The sequence below is a fragment of the Marmota monax genome, unplaced genomic scaffold (genome assembly GCF_021218885.2).
Source record: "Marmota monax isolate L192 unplaced genomic scaffold, Marmota_monax_Labrador192_F-V1.1 WCK01_AAM20220418_F8-fsc00170, whole genome shotgun sequence".
In the NCBI taxonomy this organism is placed as follows: Eukaryota; Metazoa; Chordata; class Mammalia; order Rodentia; family Sciuridae; genus Marmota; species Marmota monax.
In genome coordinates, this window is record NW_026692395.1 from 1,366,571 (window position 1) to 1,390,513 (window position 23,943).

Here is a 23,943-nt window from a genome sequence, read left to right on the forward strand (position 1 = left end):
TGGATGTGGAATGTCTTTTCATTTATTTGTGTCTCCTTTAATTCATCAGTATTATGTAGTTCTGTGTGCAAGTATTTCACTCCTTGGTAGAGTTCTTTTAAATTTTTTTTTCCCTAGTTGTTGATAGACCCTTATTTATTTATGTGCGGTACTGAGAATCGAACCCAGTGCCTCATACATGCTGGGCTCAGCCCCAGCCCCTGGTAGAGTTCTTTTAAAATGCTATTGTAAAGGTGTTATTTGTTTGTTTTGTTTCATTTTGGTTTTGGTGTTGGGGTTAGAACTCAGGGCCTTGCACATGCTGAATACCCACTTTGCAATGGAGTTTTACCCCAAACCTGTAATTATTTTCTTAATTTCCAGATAATTTGTTGTTAGTGTATAGGAACAAAGCTTTTTTTCAAATTTAAATTTTTTTTTTTGTACTGGGGATTGACCCCAGGGATGTTTTACCACTGAGATGCATCTCTAGCCCTTTTGTTTTTATTTTGTGACAGGATCTTGCTATGTTGCTTAGGGCATTACTGAGGTTGCTGAGGCTGGCTTTGAACTTGTGATCCTGCTGGGATTACAGGTGTGTAAGGCTTTTGTATTTTGTTCATCTTTTTTTGGGGAAAAAAAAAACAACTCTTAATTTCATGGATCTTTTTATTTTTCTCAACTCATTTATTTCTGCTCTAATTTGGGCAATTCCAAATTCTGCTAACTTTGTGTTTTAGTTTTTCTAGTTTCTTTTTTTTTTTTTTTTTTTTTCAGAGTAGAAATTAGAAGTTTATTAAAGGACAGCAGAAAAGACTTCTCCCGGAGGAAGAAGGGGACCCAAGAGGTGGAATCCCAGTTTTTCTAGTTTCTTGAGGTGTAAAGTTAGTTGGCTATTTGAGATCTTTCCTTTTTCAGTACTTGGGATTCAACCTTGGCTTTGTGCACACTGGCCAAGTGTTCTACCACAAAGTTACACACCCAGCCCTTTTTACTTTTATTTATTTTTGGTGCACTAGGTGTTCAACCCAGTGCCTTACATGTGCTAGGCAAGCATTCTACCACTCAGGTACATCTTTGAAGAGCAGAGAATTTGACAGCAAATATGTAGTAAGTACTTTTTTTTAGTTGTTGATGGACACAATACATTTATTTATTTTTATGTGGTGCCGAGGATCAAACCCAGTGCCTCATGTGCCAGGGAAGTACTCTACCACTGAGCCACAACTCCAGCCCCAAGTATATTTTTCTTCATTGGTATCCATTCTACCCATATGACCAGGTAAGTGAAAGAAAAGTTTAATCTGAAATAATCTGATGTTTCCTGGTTGACTGTATTTTAACAGACAGCTGGCCCCAAGATTCTAAAGTGACTGTGGAGTTTGCAGTTTGAACAAGTGCTTCAGCCTGGCAACTTAGCAAGACTCTTTCTCAAAATTTAAAAAGAGCTGGGGATGTAGCCCAGTAGTAGACTCCTTGCCTAGCTTGTATGAGGCTGTTTTCAATCCCCAGTACACAAGAAAAGGGACTGGCTACAGTGCTTGGGTAGCATGTGTGAGGCATTGGGTTCAATTCTTGGCACCGCAAATAAATAAATAAATAAATATTTATATAAATATAGTTGTTGAGTGGGATGACAACAAGTATGTGAAAGTTCGTGAAACCAGTACTATCTTTTTGTATATAAATTAGAAATTTTCTGTATTGAAAGGTTGAACTATCAAGAGTGTGATTTGTGTAACTTGCAAATGGGTGTGGGAGGTGTCAGGTGTTTTCCTGGTCTGCTCTGTTCCCCAGAGCCCTCTTCATAGTTATAGGCATTTCTATTGGAAGAGCCTCAAGAAATCCTGTTTGAGGGTTGGCGTTGTGGTTCAGTGGTAGAATGCTCACCTAACACACGTGAGTCACTGGGTTTGATCCTCAGCACCACATAAAAATGAAATAAAGATACTGTGTGTCCATCTACAACTAAAAAATATTAAAAATAAAAGAAAACTTGTTTGATAAATGCCAGCTTTTATTTCTTGCCATCTGACATTTATTAAGTTGATGTTTTTCAGATACCAGCCCTAGAACCCCATCCCCAGTCAAGCTCTCATTATTCCTCCGGCTTCCTCAGACAGAAATACCATCCCTTTGGCCAGCATCAGAAGTCCTACCTTGCCGGGCACAGTGGTGCACACCTGTAGTCACAGCGGCTCTGGAGGCTGAGGCAGGAGGATCGCAAGTTCAAAGCCAGCCTCTGCAAAAGCAAGGAACTAAGCAACTCAGTGAGACCCTGTCTCTAAATAAAATACAAAATAGAGCTGGGGATGTGACTCAGTGGCTGAGTGCCCCTGAATTCAATCCCCAGTACCACTCACCCCCCAGAAAAAGGAGTCCTACCTTCCCTCCTCTAAAACCCTAGACTGCTTGAAAAAAACCTCAGTTTTCTTACCTCTAAAAACAGAATAATAAAGATAGTCCACTAAATGAATTGAGACATGGGAAACACATAGAAAAACATCTGGAGGTTGGCATGGAGTTGATAAATGTTAGCATTTCTTGTGTGTGCCATATCATTATTGGGGACACAGCAACAGATATGTCATATTTTTTCTCGGGCATCATAGAGTTAACACACAGTAAACTAGAAATTGCTTTATGATGTAATATTAGGGAGTGGCAAGTCCTAAGAAAAATAAGCAGTTTAAGTTAGAGTGAGGACACATGCCAATTTGTCCAAGGAAGGCAACTGGGAACCAGAGACTTGAACTTAGTAGGCAAGGAGGCTGTCTGCTCTGCATCTCTACTACATAGGCCACATACGTAAGTCAATCCATCTTGGCAGAACTTCCTGTGACCCTTGGAACACAGCATGGAAAGCTCAAGATGGGATGCTAGCTATCAGGCCATTTCTCACTTGCCTCCCTGTCTCCCAGAGTGTACTGGTCTTACCAGCTTCTAGGGGAAATATTTTCTACCTTTCTCTTGACTCAGGGATATAGAACTATAGCTTCACCTTGAAACTGGCTCTGTAGCCAGCTTGTGTCATGTCAGCCATGGAACAGTTTCCCTGCTGCCTGATACAAGGGATTAGAACTGAACTCTGACAATTTTGTTTTTATACTGATGATAGAACCCAGGGGCAATTTACCACAGAGCTACATCCCCAGTTTTTCAAAATTGACAGGTTCTCTAAGTTGGTGAACCTGAACTAGAACTTGTTATCCTCCTTCCTCAACCTCTGGGATCATAGGCATGCACCGCCAATGCTCTGATTATTCTTGCTTTCATTTTCTTTGTAAGTAACTTTGGAATCTAACAAAGACTATTTTACCAGCCAAATGTGTCAGCCTTGCCTTGACATCTTAGAATTACAGGCAGAAGGAAAAGCAGGCAATACAAAGTCCCTGAGGTGGAAGCTTGCTTGGTGTGTGAATAGCAAGTATGTCATTAGGGCAGGTACAGAGTGATCAAGGTGGCCAGTGGTAGGACATGAGGTTAGAGAAGTCTAGGGCCTTGTGGAGAGAACTATCTTTTCTCTGAGAGATGTGTCTCTCTTAGGGCAGGGTGCCATTCAGAGGAGGGCCATGGGTGACTTGGATTAAAACAATCTCTGGCTGCTATGAGGTTAGGTAGGGGACAGGAAGAGCAGCAGCAGTGAGTCAGCCACTGCATCAGTCTAGGACCTCAATGGCAATGGTAGTGGCAGCAGTGCAGGTAGAAAGGAGAAGTCAGATTCTGGTATATTTTAAAGAAGGAAACAACAGGATTTGTTGATGGATCCAATGAAGAGGGTGGGATGAGTAGTACTAATTAGGACTCCAGACTAGAAGAGCTTACCCAGAGCCACTTGGCAGTTGGTGTTAATAGGTTAAGAGGAAGGATTCTGGAGCCTGGTGGTATGGGTGTGAATCCAATTTACTGGCAGTGTAACTTCAGGCAGGTCACTCTCTATTTGTCTTCATTTCACCATCTGTGACATGGGATGATCAAAGTACTAATCTCATAGGACTGAGGACTAAATGTTTTCTAGTTATGTAAAGTACTTGTTATTAGTAACATTACTATATGATGAAGTAAGTGCCTCAAAAAGAGCATTCCAGATATCAGAAACAGTTTTCAAAGGATATGACAGCCAATGTGGCTGAAGTCTAGACTGATTGAGTGCTAAAGAAATGCAGGTAGAGAGAAGGCCTAAGATTGGCTTCTCATAGAAGCTGGAAGCAATTTTGGACTTCAGAGGTGAGAAGAGAGAGAGGGAAAGGAAAGTGATGGGGGTCTTTTTTTTGAGTATATTTTTAGCTGTAGATGGACACAATATCTTTTTTATTTTTTATGTGGTGCTGAGGATCGAACCCAGTGCCTCATATGCTCCAGGCAAACACTCTACCACTGTGCCACAACCCCAGCCCTGATGTGGGTCTTAAATCTGGGATGTACAGAGGAGAGAGAGCACTATTATCAACACTGTTGGCTAGGACCCAGGAGTGGGGTGGGGGTGGGGTGATGGTTTCTGGTGTCCAGGATAAGGAACTTAAGTTCAACTTCTGCCTGAGTCCAAATACTGGTGTAATATTTTCTGTCAGTGGCAATAGGCAGTAAAGCCCTCAGATGACAGTGTAGTAAGTGTTCAATGAATGCAGTCTGTCACCACAATCATGGAAAATCCAGGATGGCTTAACACTTAAAAAAACGCTTAATGGGCTGGGGTTGTAGTTCAGTGGTAGAATGCTTATCTAGCATGTGTGAGGCACTGTGTTGGATCCTCAGCACCATATAAAAAAATAATAAAAAATAAATAAATAAAGGTCTTGTGTCCATCTACAACTAAAACATTTTTTTAAAAGCCCAACTGTTATAAAGCATGAGATGTATGTCCTCCTGATTCAGTTTGGGCATATCATATGTCCCTAGAAATTTGTCATTGTCCTCAAGATTTTTTTTATTTCATTAGAGCTTAAATTTTCAAAATAGTTTATAATTGTCTTCTGTATTTCAATAGTGTCTGTCGTGATATTTCCTTTTTCATCACCTTTTGTTAGGGTGACTAAGGGTTTATCAATTTGATTTTTTCAAAGAACAAGCTTTTGGTCACTTTTTTTTTAAATGTTTCAATTTAATTGATTTCAGCCCTGATTTTAATTATTTCCTGTCTTTTTGGTGTCGATTTTATTCTTTTTTCTTCTTCTAGGGCTTTGAGATGTAATGTTAGGTCATTTATTTGCTGATTTTTAAATTTTTTTATTCTTTTAATGAATGAGCTCAATGCATGAACTTTCCTCTTAGCACTGCCTTTTTAGTGTCCTAGAGATTTTGATATATTGTATGTGTGTTCTCATTTATCTCTAAGAAAATATTTTTATCTCCTTGCTGATGTCTTCTGCTATCCTTCCCCATCTGATAGTATATTATTTAGTATCCAGGTGCTAGAGTACCTTCTATTTTTTATTTTATCATTGATTTCTAATTTCATTCTATTATGGTCTGATAGAATGCAGAGTAGTATCTCTTTTTTTTTAATTCACTAAGATTTGCTTTGTGGCATAACAGGGTTTATTTTACAAAAGGATTCATGTGCTGCTGAGAAAAGCGTATTCACTCATTGAAGGATGAAATATTTTATATGTCTGATAAGTCTAAATTATTGATTATATTATTGAGTTCTATAGATTTTTGTTTAATTTTTGTTTGGAAGATCTATCCAGTGGTGAGAGAGGTGTGTTAAAGTCACCCAGTATTAGTGTGTTGTGTTCTTTTTGATTCTTGAAATTGTACGTAGATGCTCCATTGTTGGGGGCACAGTGACACAGCCACATTAATGTTTATAGCAGCTCAATTCACAATGGCTGAACTGTGGAACCAACCTAGATGCCCTTCAATGGAAGAATGGATAAAGAAACTGTGGTATGGGCTGGGGTTGTGGCTCAGCAATAGAGTGTTTCCCTAGCTCGTGCAAGGTGCTGGGTTCAATCCTCAGCACCACATAAAAATAAATAAAAGTATTGTGTCCAAGTGCAACTAAAAATATTTTTTAAAAACTGGTATATATACACAGTGGAATATTACTCAGCATTAAAAGAGAATAAAATCATGGCATGATAAATGGATGGAGTTGGAGAATATCATGCTAAGCAAAATAAACCAATCCCAAAAAACCAAAGTCCAAATGTTTTTCTGATATGTGGATGCTGATCCATGGTGGGCTGGGACAAGGGAAGAATGAAGGAACTTTGGACTGAGCAAAGGGGAGGGTGGGAAAGATGATAAAATGAGAGGGACATCATTTCCCTAGGTACATGTATGTTTGCAAGAATGTGGGACTTTATCAATGTACAACAGAGAAATTAAAAGTTGTGCTCCATTTGTGTACAGTGAATCGAAACACATTCTGCTGTCATGTATAACTAATTAGAACAAATATATATATATATATATATATATATATATATATATATATATATTTTAAAGCAGGAGATGTAATTCAATGTATTAGTAGAAAAAAATGTAGACTCCAAGGCTGTACCCATTTAGGCTACTATTCCCAGTGACTATGATTAAAAACCAAGGCCCAAGTTTTTCCAGGTTCCTAGGCTGGGGGTGAATCCCTCAGTGGGCAAATTGAAGTGAGTCCTATTCCTATAAAGTGATTTCTCTATTCTGATCAGTTGCCGATGGGCCTCATTATCCACCTTATTTATTTCACCATTGGTAGATCTCTGTGATTCTGGCTCCTTTCTTTTCATTTTTTTTCCCCTGGGGATGGAACCCAGGGTCTTGTACATGTTCAGCAAGCACTCTACCAATGAACTATATCCCCAGCTCCTATGATTTCCTTTCATTCTAGTTCTAGCTCAAATTTACTTCTCATCCCTCCCTCCAACTCAGTAACACTAACGAAACTGTTGTATTTATAGTGAGTATTGGTTTCTCAAATTATTGTTTTATCTTGATAGCTAGAATAGAATAGCAGCTCTGTGAGAGCAGGAACCATTTTATAAGTGTTACTGCTTTTGCCCCAGTGCCTGGCACCCAGAAAGAGCTGAACTGAAGAAATACTTTCTGGAAGGCCGGCTTGCTATTTCTGTTTTCTGGGGGATGCTCAAGTGGTCTCTTAAGGCTTTTCCCAACTGGAGAAATCTTGTTTCTGGTTGAGGCCATGGAACATTGTCCACCACGAAGACATTAGGGGTTGTGAGAACTTTGGCTTGAGAGGCAGACATTCTCCTATCAGGAAATGGTGAAATTCAAGTTATGACCTCACACCCCAATCCCCTCTTGCCCCATTTAGGAAGAAACTTCAGGGATGAGATAAACAAATGAAGATTCGGTGTCTGCATTATAGTTGTACTCAGCTTCATGGCTTCTCCATTTCATTTGATTCTCAGTATACCCCTTGTCACTCCAAGCCACCTAGGCTTCCTCTCAAATTATGTTCCAATTTGTCCTCTGAAGTTGGGGTTCAACTTCAGATTTCATTTCAACCTGTGTCAAGAATAGCAGACAACCAGTGTGGTCCAGTGCTTTGCTTTGCTTTGCTTTCTTTTTTTTTTTTTTTTTTTGTACCTGGGATTGAACTTGGGGGCAATCCTGAGCTGCATCCCCAGATCCTATTTTGTATTTTATTTATAGACAGGGTCTCACAACATTGCCTAGGACCTCACTAAGTTGCTGAGGTTGGCTTTGAACTTGTGATCCTCCTGCGTCAGCCTCTTGAGACACTGAGATTACAGGCATGTGCCAGTGTGCCTGTTTTTTTCTTTGTATTCTTAAAGTTTGGAGTCCAAATAGGAGGGCTGGGGATGTGGCTCACTGGTAAAAGTGCTTGTCTGGCTTGCATGAGTCCCTAGGTTCAAATCCCTGACCAGCCCCCGCAAAAAAAGAATTTACTAAATAGGCATACAAATGAAGGATGAGTCTGGATAAAACATGGCTTCTTCCATCATTGGAATCACTACTATCATAAGCATTATCTTCAAAGAGCTCTGGCTTACCTGTCTTGTCTTTTTTTTTTTTTTAAAGAGAATTTTTTAATGTTTATTTTTTTAGTTTTCGGCGGACACAACATCTTTGTATGTGGTGCTGAGGATCGAACCCAGGCCGCACGCATGCCAGGCAAGCGTGCTACCGCTCGAGCCACATCCCCAGCCCTTATCTGGCTTTTCTATCCAAATCTATTTTTTGTTTGGCTGGGACCCTCAACCATATTCTAGAAGTAAAATTGCCCTGGATCCTGTTAAGAGTTAATGGGACTTGTGGTCTTCCATGGGTTTGACGACCTTTTCTCAGTCATGATTGTAACCAAGGTTATTCACAGTCTGCATGAGTTACTTTTGGTGACTTCATATCTCCAGCCCTGAGACCCCCTTTTCCTTCATCCACTGACCTTCCATTCTTGCAGCTCAATCTGCCCCTTCCTCTCTAAGCTCCCAACAAAATGGATTCTTTCACCAGCTTGTTCAGAACTCAATTTTCTTTTTTCCCTTTGTACTGGGGATTGAAACCAGAGACACCTTACCACTAAGATACAGCCTCAGCTCTTTATTTTTTGAGAAAGGGTCTCACTGGGTTATGGTAGCTGACCTTGAACTTGTGATCCTCCTGCCTCAGCCTCCTGAGACTCCTAAGAACTGCTGGGCGTGGTGGTGCATGCCTGTAATTGCTGCTGCTCTGGAGGCTAAGGCAGGAAGATTGTGAGTTCAAAGTCAGCCTCAGCAACTTAGTGAGGCCCTAAGCAACTTAGCGAGACCTTGTGTCTAAATGAGGTATAAAAGGGCTGGGGATGTGGCTCGGTGGTTAAGCACCCCTGGGGTCAATCCCCGGTACAAAATTAAAACAAAAACTAAAGGAACCTACTAAAGATTTCTGTGTGTATTTTATTCTACTATCTAAGATTTGCTAGGATTGTGCTGCTAAAAAGCAGCCTCCACCATCATCTTTAAAAAGTTGCACTGATTTCTAGTGATTGATTCATGTACTTATCACCCCGCCATCCCCGGGACCGGTGGACATCATCCCTATGTATATTAAGGTGCCAAAAAGGAGTGGTTAGAACTCAAAGGGTGGAGCCTCCGTCCTCGTACCGGAAACTACTGTCCCTCAGTGCGCCTGCGAGACTCCCACGCCCTGCGAAGTGTTCCTATCGATTCGCTCAGTGCTCAGCAGCTCTTTCTGTTAGCAGGCGGCCATCTTGCCTAGAGCCTGAGAAAGGGAGAAGAGAGACAGAAGGAACGGGTGACAGTGGTCTCAGGGCCGCCCCGGGGGCCTCAAGAGCCGGAGGCAGCCCCGGAGGTGGTCCTCGATCCTGGGCTATGCTCTTGGACCCGAGAAGGGAAGGCGGAGGGCGGCGGGGTCAAGATGGGTGGGGAATGTCAAACAAGAACTGCTAGGTGGGGGAGGGGCGTTGCTATGGCGACTGGGGAGGGGCGGGGTCAGGTCTGAATTGCTGCTGTGAGTCACCCCGGCGCTGCCCAGGAAGGGCAGGGTTGGGGTGATGACCATGGTAACAGCCCAGTGGGGTTTCGCGACGTCCCTGGCGTGGAGGGAATCCGTGTCTATGACAACAGCCACCTGGCAGAACGGGCGGAACTAGATCCCTTCGCCTGGGACGCTGACATTCCAAGCCCTTATCCTGCAGGCTCCCGCGGGCGGACAAACCAGAGGAGGAGGCCGGGGAATGGCCGCGGTGTGGCAGCAAGTCTTAGCAGTGGACGCGAGGTGAGGCGTGGGGTCGGAGCCCATGGAAGTGGAACTTACTATGGTGCATGCGCAATGGCGATAAGTGAGGCTGGGCGGAGAACTTGCCTTATGCGGCTGCGTGGGCATGCCGGAGGTGAGCATGTGCAGTAGCAGACGTGGGGGCGCTCCGAAAGTGAGATGACCCGGCCTGAGAGAGTTCTAAACAGCATGCAGGGAAAATGTGGTCAAATATGGGCATGCGCAAAGAGGCTACAGGTGTGGGGTGGGGGCGGTGGACCTCAGGTTGGTGACTTCTTAGCACTACCATTGCCCCCTCCACCCCATAGACTTTTCCATGATCTCTGGATGTGATCCCATCACCACACCACACTAACCGCTACCGTTGCCTCACACTAATCATTGTCATGCCAGTCTGACTTATATCACCAATGCTAGACTGATCCCTGTTCCTGTTTGTGTGACTCATTCCCCCCATACCACCCTAACAGAGCTGCAGAATGTGTTGTCCTCACACTGACCTCATCACCATGCCAGTCATTCCTGCAGAATCACCCCTATCACAGACCAGGAGGAAACCCCCCATCAACACCATTGATCACTCTTGCCACCCTGACCTCAATCACTGCCACATACCTCATTCGCGGCCCTATGTCCCAAGCTGATTGATTCCCTTTGTCCTGTGCCTGCTGCCTGCCTGCATCCTGACCCCGCAGGTACAACGCGTACCGCACACCAACGTTTCCACAGTTTCGGACCCAATATATCCGTCGGCGCAGCCAGCTGCTGCGGGAGAATGCCAAGGCTGGGCACCCCCCAGCACTGCGTCGGCAGTACCTGAGGCTGCGGGGCCAGCTGTTGGGCCAGCGTTACGGGCCCCTCTCTGAGCCAGGCAGTGCACGTGCCTATAGCAACAGCATCGTCCGCAGCAGCCGCACAACCCTTGACCGCATGGAGGTGAGCCCTGGTCATAACTACCTATCATGCACCTCCCTTGCCTCCACTACATTCACCACAGACACTTGTCAAGCACTGATATGTTCAAGGCACTCTTCCAGAATCTTAGGGTCAGCAGAAGATAAAAAGAGATAATATACCAATTTAGCCAATAAATACACAATAAACTTGATAAACAGGTTATAAACAAGATAAACATGTCAGTAAACATAGCAAGTCAGATAAATAAGTCCATAATTACCATGGTGAGAGTAAGAAGTGCTAAGATGGAAAAATAAAACATTCTTAAGGGATTAACAAAGGACTACTGTGTGGGTGGGGTGTAGCTCAATGGTAGAGCACATACATGAGGCTCTGGGTTCAATACCCAGTACTGGAAAAAAAGGGGACTTGAATGTTTGATGGGGGTGATCAGGAAAGCCTGCTTTACTTCAAGAAGGTGACAACTGAGACCTGAATGAAATGAGAGACTGAGCTAACTGGTTTTCTTGGGGAAGAGTACTTATTCTTTGTGCAAAGAACACATATTGTGTATGTGCTGAGCAGAGTGGGGTAGAAACAGGAACAAGTGAAGAAGCCATGCAAATGAGCTATGATTGTGGTGGTGGGGGATGTGTGTGATGAGAAGGGGTCAGGTTCTAGATATATTTTGAAGGCTCCAGACCTCAGAGGTTCTCTAGGGCTGTTTTTAAGATATCCACCTTGATCTTCTCTGTCTGCAGGACTTTGAGGACGATCCTCGAGCCCTGGGGGCCCGAGGGCACCGCCGTTCTGTCAGCCGTGGCTCCTATCAGCTGCAGGCACAGATGAACCGTGCTGTCTATGAGGACAGGTATGCACTGGGGGCAGCTGAGTGATGGACATTGTTTTTTGTTTTTTGGGTTTTTTTTTTTTTTTGTTTGTTTGCTTGTTTTTTTTTTTTTTTTTGGTATCAGAGATTGAACCCACGGGTGCCTAACCACTGAGCCACATCCCCAGGCCTTTTTATATTTTTTATATTTTTATTTTGAGACAGGGTCTCATTAAGTTTCTTAGGGCCTTGCTAAATTGCTGAGGCTGGCTTTGAACTTGAGATCCTCCTGCCTCAGCCTCCCAAGTTGCTGGGATTACAGGTGTGTGCTACTGTGCCTGGCTGGGATGGGCATTCTTGAGGAAGAGAGGGGCCCTGGGGCATGGCAGACTGAACACCCATACCTACCTCCTGTCACCCTCCTCCCCATTTCCTTTTGGGGCTAAGGCCTCCTGGCAGCGTGGTGCCCACATCAGCAGCAGAGGCAAGTCGGGCCATGGCTGGGGACACATCGCTGAGCGAGAACTATGCCTTTGCAGGCATGTACCATGTTTTTGACCAGCATGTGGATGAGGCAGGTGAGTCAGTATATGGTGGGTCCCATCACCAATATTTGTCCAATCATCCATCCAAGGTATCCTTTTCCAGAATGCAAGGCCTCTGACATGCCTCTCAAGGAGGAATTACCATCCATAAAGCCTTTTACAAACTCAAAAGCCCTCTCCAAAGTGGTCTGCAAAGTCTTGGTACTTTATATACTGTAAAAGGTCTCAGAAACTCAAGAGAGCACTTTGCAGGAGGCTGCCTGGGTTCATGAGTCACTGGGAAGAATTCAAAGCCTTTGCTGATGATGAATTCCCTTGCAGAGAGCAGAGTAGGCTATGCAGTGTCAGGTTTTGCAAACTGCTGACACCTGGATGATTGTAAAGTGCTCGCTAAGACAGTAGGAGCTTTTTCACATTGCAGAAGACTTGAAATCTGCAAAGTACCTACTGAAGTTTAGGGAGCATTTTGGCAGAGGTTACAACTGTCTTTGTCAGCCAAGGAAAGCCCTTTGCTGAGGTCACCATTCCTTGTGCAATGGGGTCCCAGTCCTCTGTACACATGTCGGAGCCTTTTATAAACAAAAGTGCCCAGCAAGTGTGCTGACTCCCACAAATGGCTCTTTGGCATTGCAGTCCCAAGGGTGCGCTTCGCCAATGACGACCGGCACCGCCTGGCTTGCTGCTCACTCGACGGCAGCATCTCCCTGTGCCAGCTGGTGCCTGCCCCACCTACTGTGCTCCGCGTGCTGAGGGGCCACACCCGTGGTGTCTCCGACTTCGCCTGGTCCCTCTCCAATGACATCCTCGTGTCCACCTCCCTGGATGCCACCATGCGCATCTGGGCCTCCGAGGACGGCCGCTGTATTCGGGAGATCCCTGACCCTGATGGCGCTGAACTGCTCTGCTGCACCTTCCAGCCCGTCAACAACAACCTCACTGTGGTCAGGCTCCAGGGCACCTGCTTACAAAGGGCAGGCATGCTGGGTCCGAGGGCTATCCATAGGCATCAGAATATAAAGTCTAGGATCCCTCCCTAGTCCTGTCACAGCATCCTTACTGTGGTCAGACTCAAAGGGAAACCTGCCAGAGAATGGGAAACACAGTTCTTGGTCTGAGATGGCCTTGCTGAGGTAGACTCTAGGGGGTGGGGCTGGAGGTGTAGTCATGATTCTGGGACCCCTTTGGTCCCACTGCTCAAAGTCCTAGTTTTCCACCTGCATGGGGCTCTGGAGAACAGGGTGTTGAGGCTGAAATTTCATCTAGTCTCTCAGTGGTGGCCCCACTGTGGTCAGACTCCAGAACAGATTGGTCAGAGGGTAGGGGGAAGTATATGAAAAGTCTGACGTGACCTGGGGGTGGAGGTGTCAAGTACAGGGAACTGTCCAAGAGTGAGCTGTGGTTGGAGGATGTTTCTTGTTTCAGCGGGAGCAGCCTCTCAGTCTCCAGGAAGGAGCAGTCAGGGCACAGGGGAAAGCTGTTATGTTACTGTAGGCCTGGGAAAGCCCTGTGGTTTTCAGACTGGCCAAGGGTCAGCATTATTGCCGTGACCCCTTTAGTACCATGAGCAGCTGTTCTACTGTGGGCAAATTGCCAGAGAGACTAGCAAGAGAGCAAAGGGACATGACTGAGTCACCTTCTGTTCTACCCACTGTACCTCCCCTCTGGTCAAACTCAAGAAGAGACCGTTGGGGCACAGGATGCTGTGTTCATTCTACCCACAGGTGGGGAATGCCAAGCACAATGTGCATGTCATGAACATCTCCACTGGCAAGAAAGTGAAAGGTGGCTCCAGCAAGCTGACAGGACGTGTTCTTGCTCTGTCCTTTGATGCCCCTGGCAGGCTGCTCTGGGCGGGTGATGACCGTGGCAGTGTCTTCTCCTTCCTCTTTGACATGGCCACAGGTAGGCAGGCCATAGACCTGCATCTGGGTGCTCTGCCTCTTATCCATACAGGGCTCAGCCTTCACCTTCACCTTTGCCTCCCCTGCCTTCACTGCTGTAGGAAAGCTGACCAAAGCCAAGCGGCTGGTGGTGCATGAAGGCAGCCCTGTGACCAGCATCTCTGCCCGTTCTTGGGTCAGCCGTGAGGCCCGGGACCCCTCGCTGCTCATCAATGCTTGCCTCAACAAGCTGCTGCTTTACAGGTTTGTCCCTACCCCCATCAGGTTCACCTCAGGGGGGCAGGGCAGGAAGGCCTTCCTCCTCCATCAGACTGGGAGAGGAGCCTATCTCCCTCATCAGATTAATTTCACTGAGGGTGGGGATCTGGCTTCATAATATGATGACAGGCCTTGTGTTATATATAGCTCAGTGGTAGAGCACTTGTCTAGCATGTTTGATTTCCAACACCCCCCCCCCCCAAAAAAAAATAACACTGGCTGTAGTTGTGGCTCAGTGGTAGAGCACTTGCCTAGCATGTGTGAAGTACTGGGTTCGATCTTCAGCACTACATAAAAATAAATAAATAAAGATATTGTGTCCATCTAAACTAAAACAATTTTTTAAAATTTTTTTTTAAAAATTAACAGAATTATGGTGATAATAACAATAATGTCAGTAACAGCTTCTGTATGGCAACTGCTATGACCAGGCCTGTACAAACTCCTTTCTGTGAATCACATTTAATCCTTACACTAATCTGTGAAATAGGTATTGCTATTATCTCCATTTTACAGTTGAGCACACTGAGGCATAACAGATCAGGGTCATGGGCTGGGGGTGTAGCTCAGTGGTAGATGCTTGCCTAGCATGAGGCCCTGGGTACCATCTCTAGCACCACACAAAAAATAATAATAATAAAATAAAGAAAAATAAACAGAGTCCCTTAGAGCTAAGGCCTGTTTTCTAGCACCACAAAATAATAATAATAATAATAATAATAATAATAAAATAAAGAAAAATAAACAGAGTCCATTAGAGCTAAGGCCTGTTTTCCTTCCTTCCTTTTATTTATTGTATTTACTTATTTTGTAGTGCTGGGGGTAGAATCCAGGGCCTCACACATGCTAAGTCCATGCACTGCCACTGAGCTATACCTGCAGCCCTATATCATTGTTTGGCATTTCTGTGGGGGAGAATTCCCTTCCCCCACTCACCACTGTCATGTTACCCAGATGGGGCTCTCATTCTGGGCTGTGCACTGGAATGACCTAAACCACTTAGGCCAGCCAGGCACAGTGGCACATACCTGTAATCCCAGCAACTTGGGAGGCTGAGGCAGGAGGATTGGAAGTTGGAGATTAGCTAGAGCAACTTAAGGAGACCCTGTCTCAAAATAAAAAGGGCTAGGTGGTTATGGCTCAGTGTTAGAGCACCCATGGCTTCACTCCCCAGGACCACACATGCGTGCAAACAAAGTCATGCCCAGGTCCTACTCTAGTCCAACAATTTCAGAAGTGCTGGGTGGGCCTAGGTTTGGTATAGCAAAAAAGTCTCCAAGTAATGTCTGGCCTGGCCTGGCCTGAAAACCACTGCCCAACAGGATGTCAGTTTTAGAGATTGAACCAAGGACCTCATATACTCTACCACCAAGCACATCCCCAGCCCTGTTTAATTTTGTTTTAATTTTGAGAGAGGGTCTGCTAAGTTGCCCAGGCTGGCCTTGAACTTGGCAATCTTCCTGTCCCAGCCTTCTGAGTAGATTATAGATGTCTGCCACCATACCCAAGAACAGAATGCTTTTTAATTGTACTATTTATCTTCTTTAAGAAATCTTCTATATAGATATACATATTTACTTTTTTCTTTTACTTCTAGTATATTCTTTTTTAAAAAAATATTTTTTTAGTTATTGATAGACCTTTATTTATTTATATGTGGTGCTGAGAATTGAACCCAGCGCTTCAAACATACCAGGCAAGTATGCTACTGCTGAGCCACAACCCTAGCCCTTCTAGTATACTCTTAAGTTTTTGCGCACTTCCCTCCTCCTGCCACCTCAGCCCTCCCATTGCCACAGCAAGGATGGTGACAATAGGCATCTTTTCCACATGTGTTCTTTGCCCTCAAGTCCCACATGTTGAAGGAAGATCATTGTTTTACAGAAATTCTCCCCCCCCCAACCCCCACATCTTGTTTACATCTCAGGTTTATCCCCAGAAGATGTCTTGTGGAATCTCACCCCCAGGTTACCCATAGTAGCTGTACCTCATTCTCTTTAGTAACTTTAGTTTTCCACATGGTGGACAGACTGAGATTTGTACAGCCACTTCCTTTCTCTGTGCCTGTCTTGACACCAGATCTTTTAGAGATGCTTAATGAAAAACTAGTTGGTGAAACCCTAGAGGCTCCCATTTGTGTCTACTGATATGGTTTCTGAACCCTCATGAAAACACACAGCAGCTGTACTTACAGGTGTATGCTATCCTCTTAACACTGGATTTCATGCCAGGCATAGTGGCACATGCCTGTCATGCCAAGTATTTAGGAAACTGAGGCAAGAGCTTGAGTCTAGGAATTCAAGGCCAGCCTGGGCAACATGGTAAGACTTCTAAAAAAGAAAAATCGATTTCATGAACCTTAAAAAGAACTCAGGTGTGGGGGTGGGGACACAAGACTGGCCTGCTGCTGGCCCCCTCCTGGATCAAAGGCTGTGTCCCGACCTGCTTTGTCATCCTCTCCTCAGGGTGGTGGACAACGAGGGGACCCTGCAGCTGAAGAGAAGCTTTCCCATTGAGCAGAGCTCACACCCTGTGCGCAGCATCTTCTGTCCCCTCATGTCCTTCCGCCAGGGGGCCTGTGTGGGTGAGTCCCAGAGGGGCAGGGGCCTGGGTGGCTAGGGAGGAATAGATACCAGGTCTGCTATTGTCCTGGTTCAGACATTACAACACCCTAATGCCATGACTTCCAGGGCTTCATGTCCTCTTATGTCCTGTCAGCCTCACACAGGAACTCACAGCTCCAAAAACTTTGAACACAGACCACCTAATAGCCCAGAAGCTTTCCAGCCTGAGACACAGGCTCCCAAACAGCCCAGAAATCTTACCTTATACACGTAGAACCCAAATCGTCAGATGACCTTCCATCTAGGAATGGTCCCCCTTTTCAAACCTCCACAAGCCATGCTGGGTCTTCACAACTCAGATACCTCAGGGCCTTCATACCCACAGCACCCCAGTCATCCTGATGGCTTCTCCCTCTCACCTGGACAGTGACAGGCAGTGAGGACATGTGCGTGCACTTCTTTGATGTGGAGCGAGCAGCCAAGGCTGCTGTCAACAAGCTGCAGGGCCACAGTGCACCTGTGCTTGACGTCAGCTTCAACTGCGACGAGAGCCTGCTGGCCTCCAGTGACGCCAGCGGCATGGTCATCGTCTGGAGACGGGAGCAAAAGTAGGGTCCTGCAAGCCCTGTGCTGTCCACCAACCCCCACCTCCTACCCTGGTCTTGCATTGTAAATAAAGTTTCTGTGGTTGTGCTGAGGGCCAGCTCCCAGGTCTGCCAGGGGGTGGCATGGGGGAGTGGGCAGCTCTGGGACCCATGGTGGAAGGGGGTACAATTATTCATGCAGTGTTGTGTTCTTTCATTCAACAAGCACTTACTGAATGTCTGCTGTATCAGCCTTTTACAGTCATGCGTTCAACAGTATTGAGCACCAGCTGTGTGCCAGGAACTGTTCTAGGCCCTGAGGATACTGCTGTGACCTAAACTGACAGAAATCCCTGTCCTCATGGCCCTGTATCCTAATGGAGGCAAGCACACAATAGACAAAAGAATGGCCAGTCCCCAACTTATGATGATTCAACTAACGATCTTTCCACTTTACTACTTCTAAACTCTATGATGGTACAAAGGCATACCCATACAATCAGTCTGTTTTTTTCACTTTCAGTACAGTGTTCAGTAAGTAACATGAGTAGTCAGTACTTTATTATAACGTGGGCTTCGTGTTTGATGAATTTGCCTAACTGTAGGCTAATATAAGTGGTCTGAGCACATTTAAGGTAGGCTAGGCTAAGGTAGGATATGTGGTAGGTTAGGTGTATTAAGTGTATTTTCAATGTACGGTGTTTTCAACTTACGATATATGTATCAGGATATAACCCTGTTGTAAATCAGGAAGCATCTATGTGTAATAAGTCAGCTAAAGATGTGAAGAAAAATAAAGCAAGGAAGGGAGATAGTCTAGGAGTTGGGGTTGCGGTCTTTTTGGTGATGTCATTAGGAAAGACATTCTTGATGGTATCATTTAGACAAAGTCCTGAATGAAATGAGGGGGAGCCATAGTGTGATAGAGAACATTCTCAAAGAAAAAATCCAACACAAAGGCACTGGAGGGTAGAATGTGCCTGAAGGATCACTGTATAGGCTAGAGTGTGAGAGTAGATGAGGTCAAACAGGCCAGGTGCTTGTAGGGGTTCATGGGCCATGATGAAGACTTTGGCCTTTTTCCTGAGTGAAGGAGAAGTCGCCCGTTTTTAAGCAAAGGAGGAACATTATCTGGTGACAGTGGAGGAGTTGGGTAGAAAATGCTGGGTTCTATCCTAGAGAGTTCATCATATTAGGCTACAGGACCCGGCCGGGTCCTCCAGGGCGCTGAGACTCTGCAAACCTTCCAACATGGTAGCCTCTGCCTGAGTGGGCCCCATAATTTTGCACTGGGCTGTTTCTCACAAGTAGGGAGTAGAGATGTTGACTTCTTGGATCACCCAGCTGGTGCAGAGATAACTATGGACCCTGAGACAGCTTGGGGCTCCTGCTGTGGGATGGAGGCAATGGGAAATCCCCCAGACCACTCCTTTCTCCTCCCATGCCCACCCAGGGCCCAGGGTTTGCCCTAGAACAGCTTAGAGACCAAAAAGTGATGTTCCATAAGGAACCCTGAGTAAGGAGAGATCACTTGGATTTTGACAGGGGGACAAATAAACTAAAACCCTTGTTAATGATCAGAGTGACCAGGAAATGTCAAAAAGGCTCTTGCTCCAGGTATTTCCTTCCCTTTGGCTCTGTATGCTGCCATATATGTGCCAATTTGAACTGTGGTTAATATCTTGGGACCTCAGAGACAGTCAACAGAGTCAGAGACTCCAATCTGGTGGCCCACCATTGCTGAGCTCCAGAACTAACACCAGAACTAACCCCAGTCTGGTTGGGGGAGGAAAATAATCTGTTCAATCTACTGGTATTTGACAAAAAGATTTCTGATAACTTTCATCTGACAGGCCTTAGGAAAACGGTGATGAGGTAGGGATATTAGGGAGCTGAGACACTCATGTACATGTGTGTATCGTTGTCCCTAATACCAGTGGCAAGCTCAGTTAATATGCTAGGAGGACTCATAAGACCCAGCGTATGGTTGTATTCATGAATACTTTTTATTACAGAAAAAAATACAGAGCAACATTAGCAAAGGGAAATGGTGCACAGGGCCAAGTTTTGGGGAGACTAGGCACAAGTTCCCAAGGGTCCTCTCCCAGTTGACTCATAGGATATGCTCAGTTTTCCCAGTTGACTCATAGGATGTGCTCAGTTCTCCTAGTAATGGGGTTGTGACAACATGTGAAATGTTGCCAACTAGGGAAGCTCATCAGAGACACAGGGGCCAGGGTTTTTGGGGTGGCTGGTCACAGAGACCCCCCTGCCTATCACACTGCCCCTTATCCAAATTCGACTCCCAGAAGGAAAGCAGGTGTTCAGCATGAACCACATTCCTTGTGCAAATAGTTGAGGCATAGCGAGCCATCCTTACCTTTTAGGGAATGGTGGGAATACTGAAATGTAAGTTCCAGATAGCAGTCAGAACCAGCCTTGAAACAGGCCTTTCCAAGGATAGCGGTTCAGATCTGCCAAGTTCACTCTTTCCTGCACTGTATGCAACACTAAATAGATACTCAGTTTTAGCCAAGGTCTCTGGATGGCAAGATAATTATGGAGAATCAGTTTTCTTAACTTCTTTTCTTCACACTCTTCATGTTTTATTGAATCTGGATTCAGGATGATTGGTCATGATTGTTGTGCATGATTTTGGGGGTTTCCTCCTTGTGAAATTTTTGAGGTGGCAGACTTGACATTTTACTTTAAATTCATCTTGTTGATACTTTTCTTGACTGAAAATCTAAGGGGAAATAAATACTGGACAAATAATAAAGAATAAAAAATAATATTATTGGTCAAACGTGGGCCTCTGTTAACTTGTCCATAATCACTGTACCTCTGATTTGACATTAGATCTGGAGCTCTGTTAACCATTCCACCATCAATGCTACTCTCCTATTCCCTTACAGCATTGCCTCCATTAACTTGTCCATGCCCCTTGTCTGACTTTGAACTGGTGTGTTTAACTACTTAACCATCAAGATCCTTTCTGGTATGAGCCTGAAGGTGGGCTTTTATTAATTATTATCCAGCTAGTCAATTACCACTGGTCAAGTCTCAAAACAGGGCTTCTATATGATATTCCACTAGCAACTGTCTTCTGAACTGACCTCAAACTTAGGCTTCTGTTAGTTATTTTGTGAGCAATGTCCTTTTGCTCTGAGGATCCTCAATCCTGACTTTGAATCTGAGGCTCTATTAGTTATTTCACTGTCAGTCCTCTTATGGTGTCAATTCTATCAACACCTCTATATTAACACTTGGACCATTAATAACCTGTGTCATCCACAATTAAGCCCAAGCCTCTAACTATTCTAACATCACTCTTTGACCTAAAATCTGGGTATTTGTGTTTGTCGTGCTGGAGAATCAAACCCTGAACATTGCACATCACATGCTAAGCAAGCTCTCTACTACTGAGCTACATCCCCAGCCTCTGGGCATTTCTTTTCCTTCCTTCCTTCTCTCCTTCCTTCCTTCTCTCCTTCCTTTCTCTCTCTGTGCCCCCCACTTCCTTCCCTCCATTCTTCCATTTCTTTTCTTCCTTCTTTCTTTCTGTACCAGGAATTGAACTCAGAGGTGCTTAGCCACTGAGCCACATCTCCAGCCCTTTTTATTCATTTTTGGTGATTGTTTGTTTGTACCAGGGATTGAACCCAGGGGCACTTAACCACTGAATCACATACCCTTTATATTTTATTTTGAGACAGGATTTCACTGTTTCTTAGAGTCTCACTAAGTTGTTGAGGCTGGCTTTGAACTTTAGATCCTCCTGCCTCAGCCTCCAAAGTTGCTGGTGTTACAGGCATGCACCACCATGCCAGGCCTTTGGGCATTTCTTAATGTTTCCTCAACTGATACCTATCTAGTATGACCTCAAACCCAGTTATTTTAAAGACTACCACCATGAGTGTCCATCTGGCCTCTGCTTAAACTTGTGCCTCTATTAAAGCTCCCACCATCTTTTATTTTATTTTTTGGCATTGGGGATTGAATCCAGGGATCCTGTACCACTAAGTGACTTCCCTGCCTTTTTTAATTTTTGTTTTGTGAGGGTCTCACTAAGTTGCTGAGAATGGCCTTGAACTTGTGATCTTCCTGCCTCAGCCTCCTGAGTTGCTGAGATTACAGTCCTATGCCACCATGCCTGGCAATGCTTCCAGCATCAAAACCCCTAATTTTACTTTAAACATTTATTTTTTAGTTGTAGGTGGACACAATATCTTTATTTTTATGTGGTTCTGAGGATTGAACCCAGTGCCCCATGCATGCTAGGCAAGCGCTCTACCTCTGAGCCACCCTAATTTTATTTTAAACCTGAGTTGTTTTTTTTTTAACTCTTCTGTCAGTGTCATGGTGCTCTAAACTGCAGTTTGGGACTCTATTTATGATTCCACCATCAATAACTCTTTGCCATCCAGGCATGGTGATGCATGCTTCGCAATCCCAGCTACTCTAGAGACTAAGGCAGGAGGACCTCAAGTTCAAGGTCAGCCTGGGCAACTTAGCAAGATCATGTCTCAAAAAAGGATAGGGTGTAGCCCAGTGATAGAGAACCCGTGGCTTCCATCGCCAGTATGGGGGGCTTTTTGCCAGACCCTTGAATCCAGTCCTCAGTGAATTCAAGGTAAGTGCTCCTCAGGTCTGATACCTGAATTTGAGCCTCTGTTAACTTTTCCACCCTTAGGCTTGGAATGTAGCTCAGTGGTCGAGGGCTTGCCTAGCAGGTGCCAAGTCCTGAATTCAATCCCCAGCAATGCAAGAAAAAAAAAAAAAAAGAAGAAGAAGAAGAAGAAGAAAGGAAAAAGAAAAAAAAACACACTTTTCTGCACTCAGTGCTCTTCGGGCCTTGACCTCAGTAAACTAGCCCACTATTTATACCCTCTGATCTTGCCTCAAACCCTGGCTTTTATTTAATATTCCTCTATAACCGCTGTCTTGATCTGATATTGAACCTTGGGCACTGGTTACACTTGCAGTATAATTCCCTATGGGCAGGCCTCAGACCTGTGTGCTTATTAACTAAGCCATGGTCATTTCCCCCTGTTCTGACCTTGAACCTGAACTTCTACAAACTATTCCACCATTAGAACCCCTCTGGCCTCCTCTAAAACTAAAATTCTGGCCGACAATTCTTTTTTTCTGACCTTCAGTCTGGGCTTCTGGTTAATATCCTAGCACCAATTGGGCCTCTGCTTTAGCTGGATCTTTCTGAACTCCAAAACCATGAAGGCATCTCTGGTCTAATTTTGAACCCAGAGTCTATTAGCTTTGTCTCTATCAACCCCCTCCCCCTTTGATCTGAATTTTCACATGGACAGCTCTTAACTAAACCAGCATGACAGGCTCTTCATTCATCCAAAACCCAGGGCTTTGGTTGGCTATTCCACCCCTGGTACCCTCTGCCCCAACCTCAAACCTAGGCTTCTCTAAACTATTCCACCATTATTGGCCCTCTGGTCTGACCCTGAATTGCAACTTCTTTTAACTTCTAACATCAAGTCCTCTGTTCTTATTTTGAACTATCCCCACCTCTCTGTTTTGACCTCTTCTGTTACCAAATCCACCATTAGTATCCTAGTCTACCTTAAAAAAAATGTCTGTTTACCATTAAATCATCCCTGCTCTTCTGATATGGCCTTGAAATCAGGCCTTAATTTGATAATCTAGTTTAAAGGCCCTTCTGGTCACAAATCAAACCCAGATCTCTATTAATTTTTCACTCAAGAATGCCACACAGGGTGGGCTGGGCTTGTGGCTCAGCGGTAGAGTGCTCGCCTAGCATGTTAGAGGCCCTGGGTTCGATCCTCAGCACCACATAAAATAAATAAATAAAATAAATGTATTGTGTCCAACTAAATATATATATATATATATATATATATATATATATATATATATTTTTTTTTTTTTTTTAAAGAATACCACACTGATCACACTTGGGGTTCTTTTTAACTATTCAACCTTTAGTCCCCTCTGGTCTTACTTTGAACAGACCATTTTAACTGTTAAACCATCAGTGCTCCATTGGTCTGACCTCAAGTGTGGTTCACTATTAACCACTACAGCATCAATGACCTTCTTGCCTGTTTTCAAGCTGAGATTCCCTTTCAAAGTTATTTCACCTTCAAAGTCATCCTGGTTCTTTTTTTTTTTTTTAACTCTTTTTAAAAAAAAAACATTTATTTTTTAGGTGTAAATGGACACAACACAATGCCTTTATTTTTATGTGGTGCTGAGGATTGAACCTGGGTCCTGCCCATGCTAGGCGAGTGCTCTACTGCTGAGCCACAATCCCAGCCCATCATCCTGATTCTTTTTTTTTTTTTAAAGAGAGAGAGAGAAAAAGAGAGAATTCTTTTTAATATTTATTTTTCAGTTTTCGGTGGACACAACATCTTTATTTTATTTTTATGTGGTTCTGAGGATCGAACCCAGCGCCCCACACATGCCAGGCGAACACATTACTGCTTGAGCCGCATCCCCAGTCCCTCATCCTGGCTCTTAATGAATGCTCTTCCACTATCCTTACTCCTTACTTTCTGGTCTGATTCTTTTTTTTTCTTTTCTTTTCTTTTTTTTTACATTTAAAAAAAAATTGGTTCTGAGGATTGAATTCAGGGGTTCTCTGCCACTAAACAACATCACCAGCCCTTTTAAATTTTCTTTTAAATTTTGAGT

The 23,943-nt window shown here is 44.4% G+C and overlaps 1 protein-coding gene across 9 annotated transcripts; it reads left to right on the top strand.

Annotated features, from left to right (window-relative positions):
- The first annotated feature begins 8,918 nt into the window (after positions 1-8,918).
- Wdr13 (WD repeat domain 13) lies at positions 8,919-17,369 on the top strand. Of its 9 annotated transcripts, none has more exons than XM_058578680.1 (10): positions 8,919-9,252; positions 9,599-9,678; positions 10,408-10,614; positions 11,337-11,446; positions 11,852-11,982; positions 12,583-12,890; positions 13,671-13,851; positions 13,952-14,093; positions 16,574-16,692; positions 17,100-17,369. In XM_058578680.1, exons 1-10 carry the CDS (start codon positions 8,934-8,936, stop codon positions 17,282-17,284), a joined length of 1,782 nt encoding a protein of 593 aa, XP_058434663.1. In that variant the 5' UTR covers positions 8,919-8,933; the 3' UTR covers positions 17,285-17,369. The 9 variants fall into 9 exon arrangements, with proteins under 9 accessions (XP_058434663.1, XP_046298440.1, XP_046298441.1 ...); XM_046442485.2 differs by having other exon boundaries at positions 9,117-9,252; positions 10,374-10,614; XM_058578683.1 differs by having other exon boundaries at positions 9,235-9,252; positions 10,149-10,614.
- Positions 17,370-23,943: the final 6,574 nt, after the last annotated feature.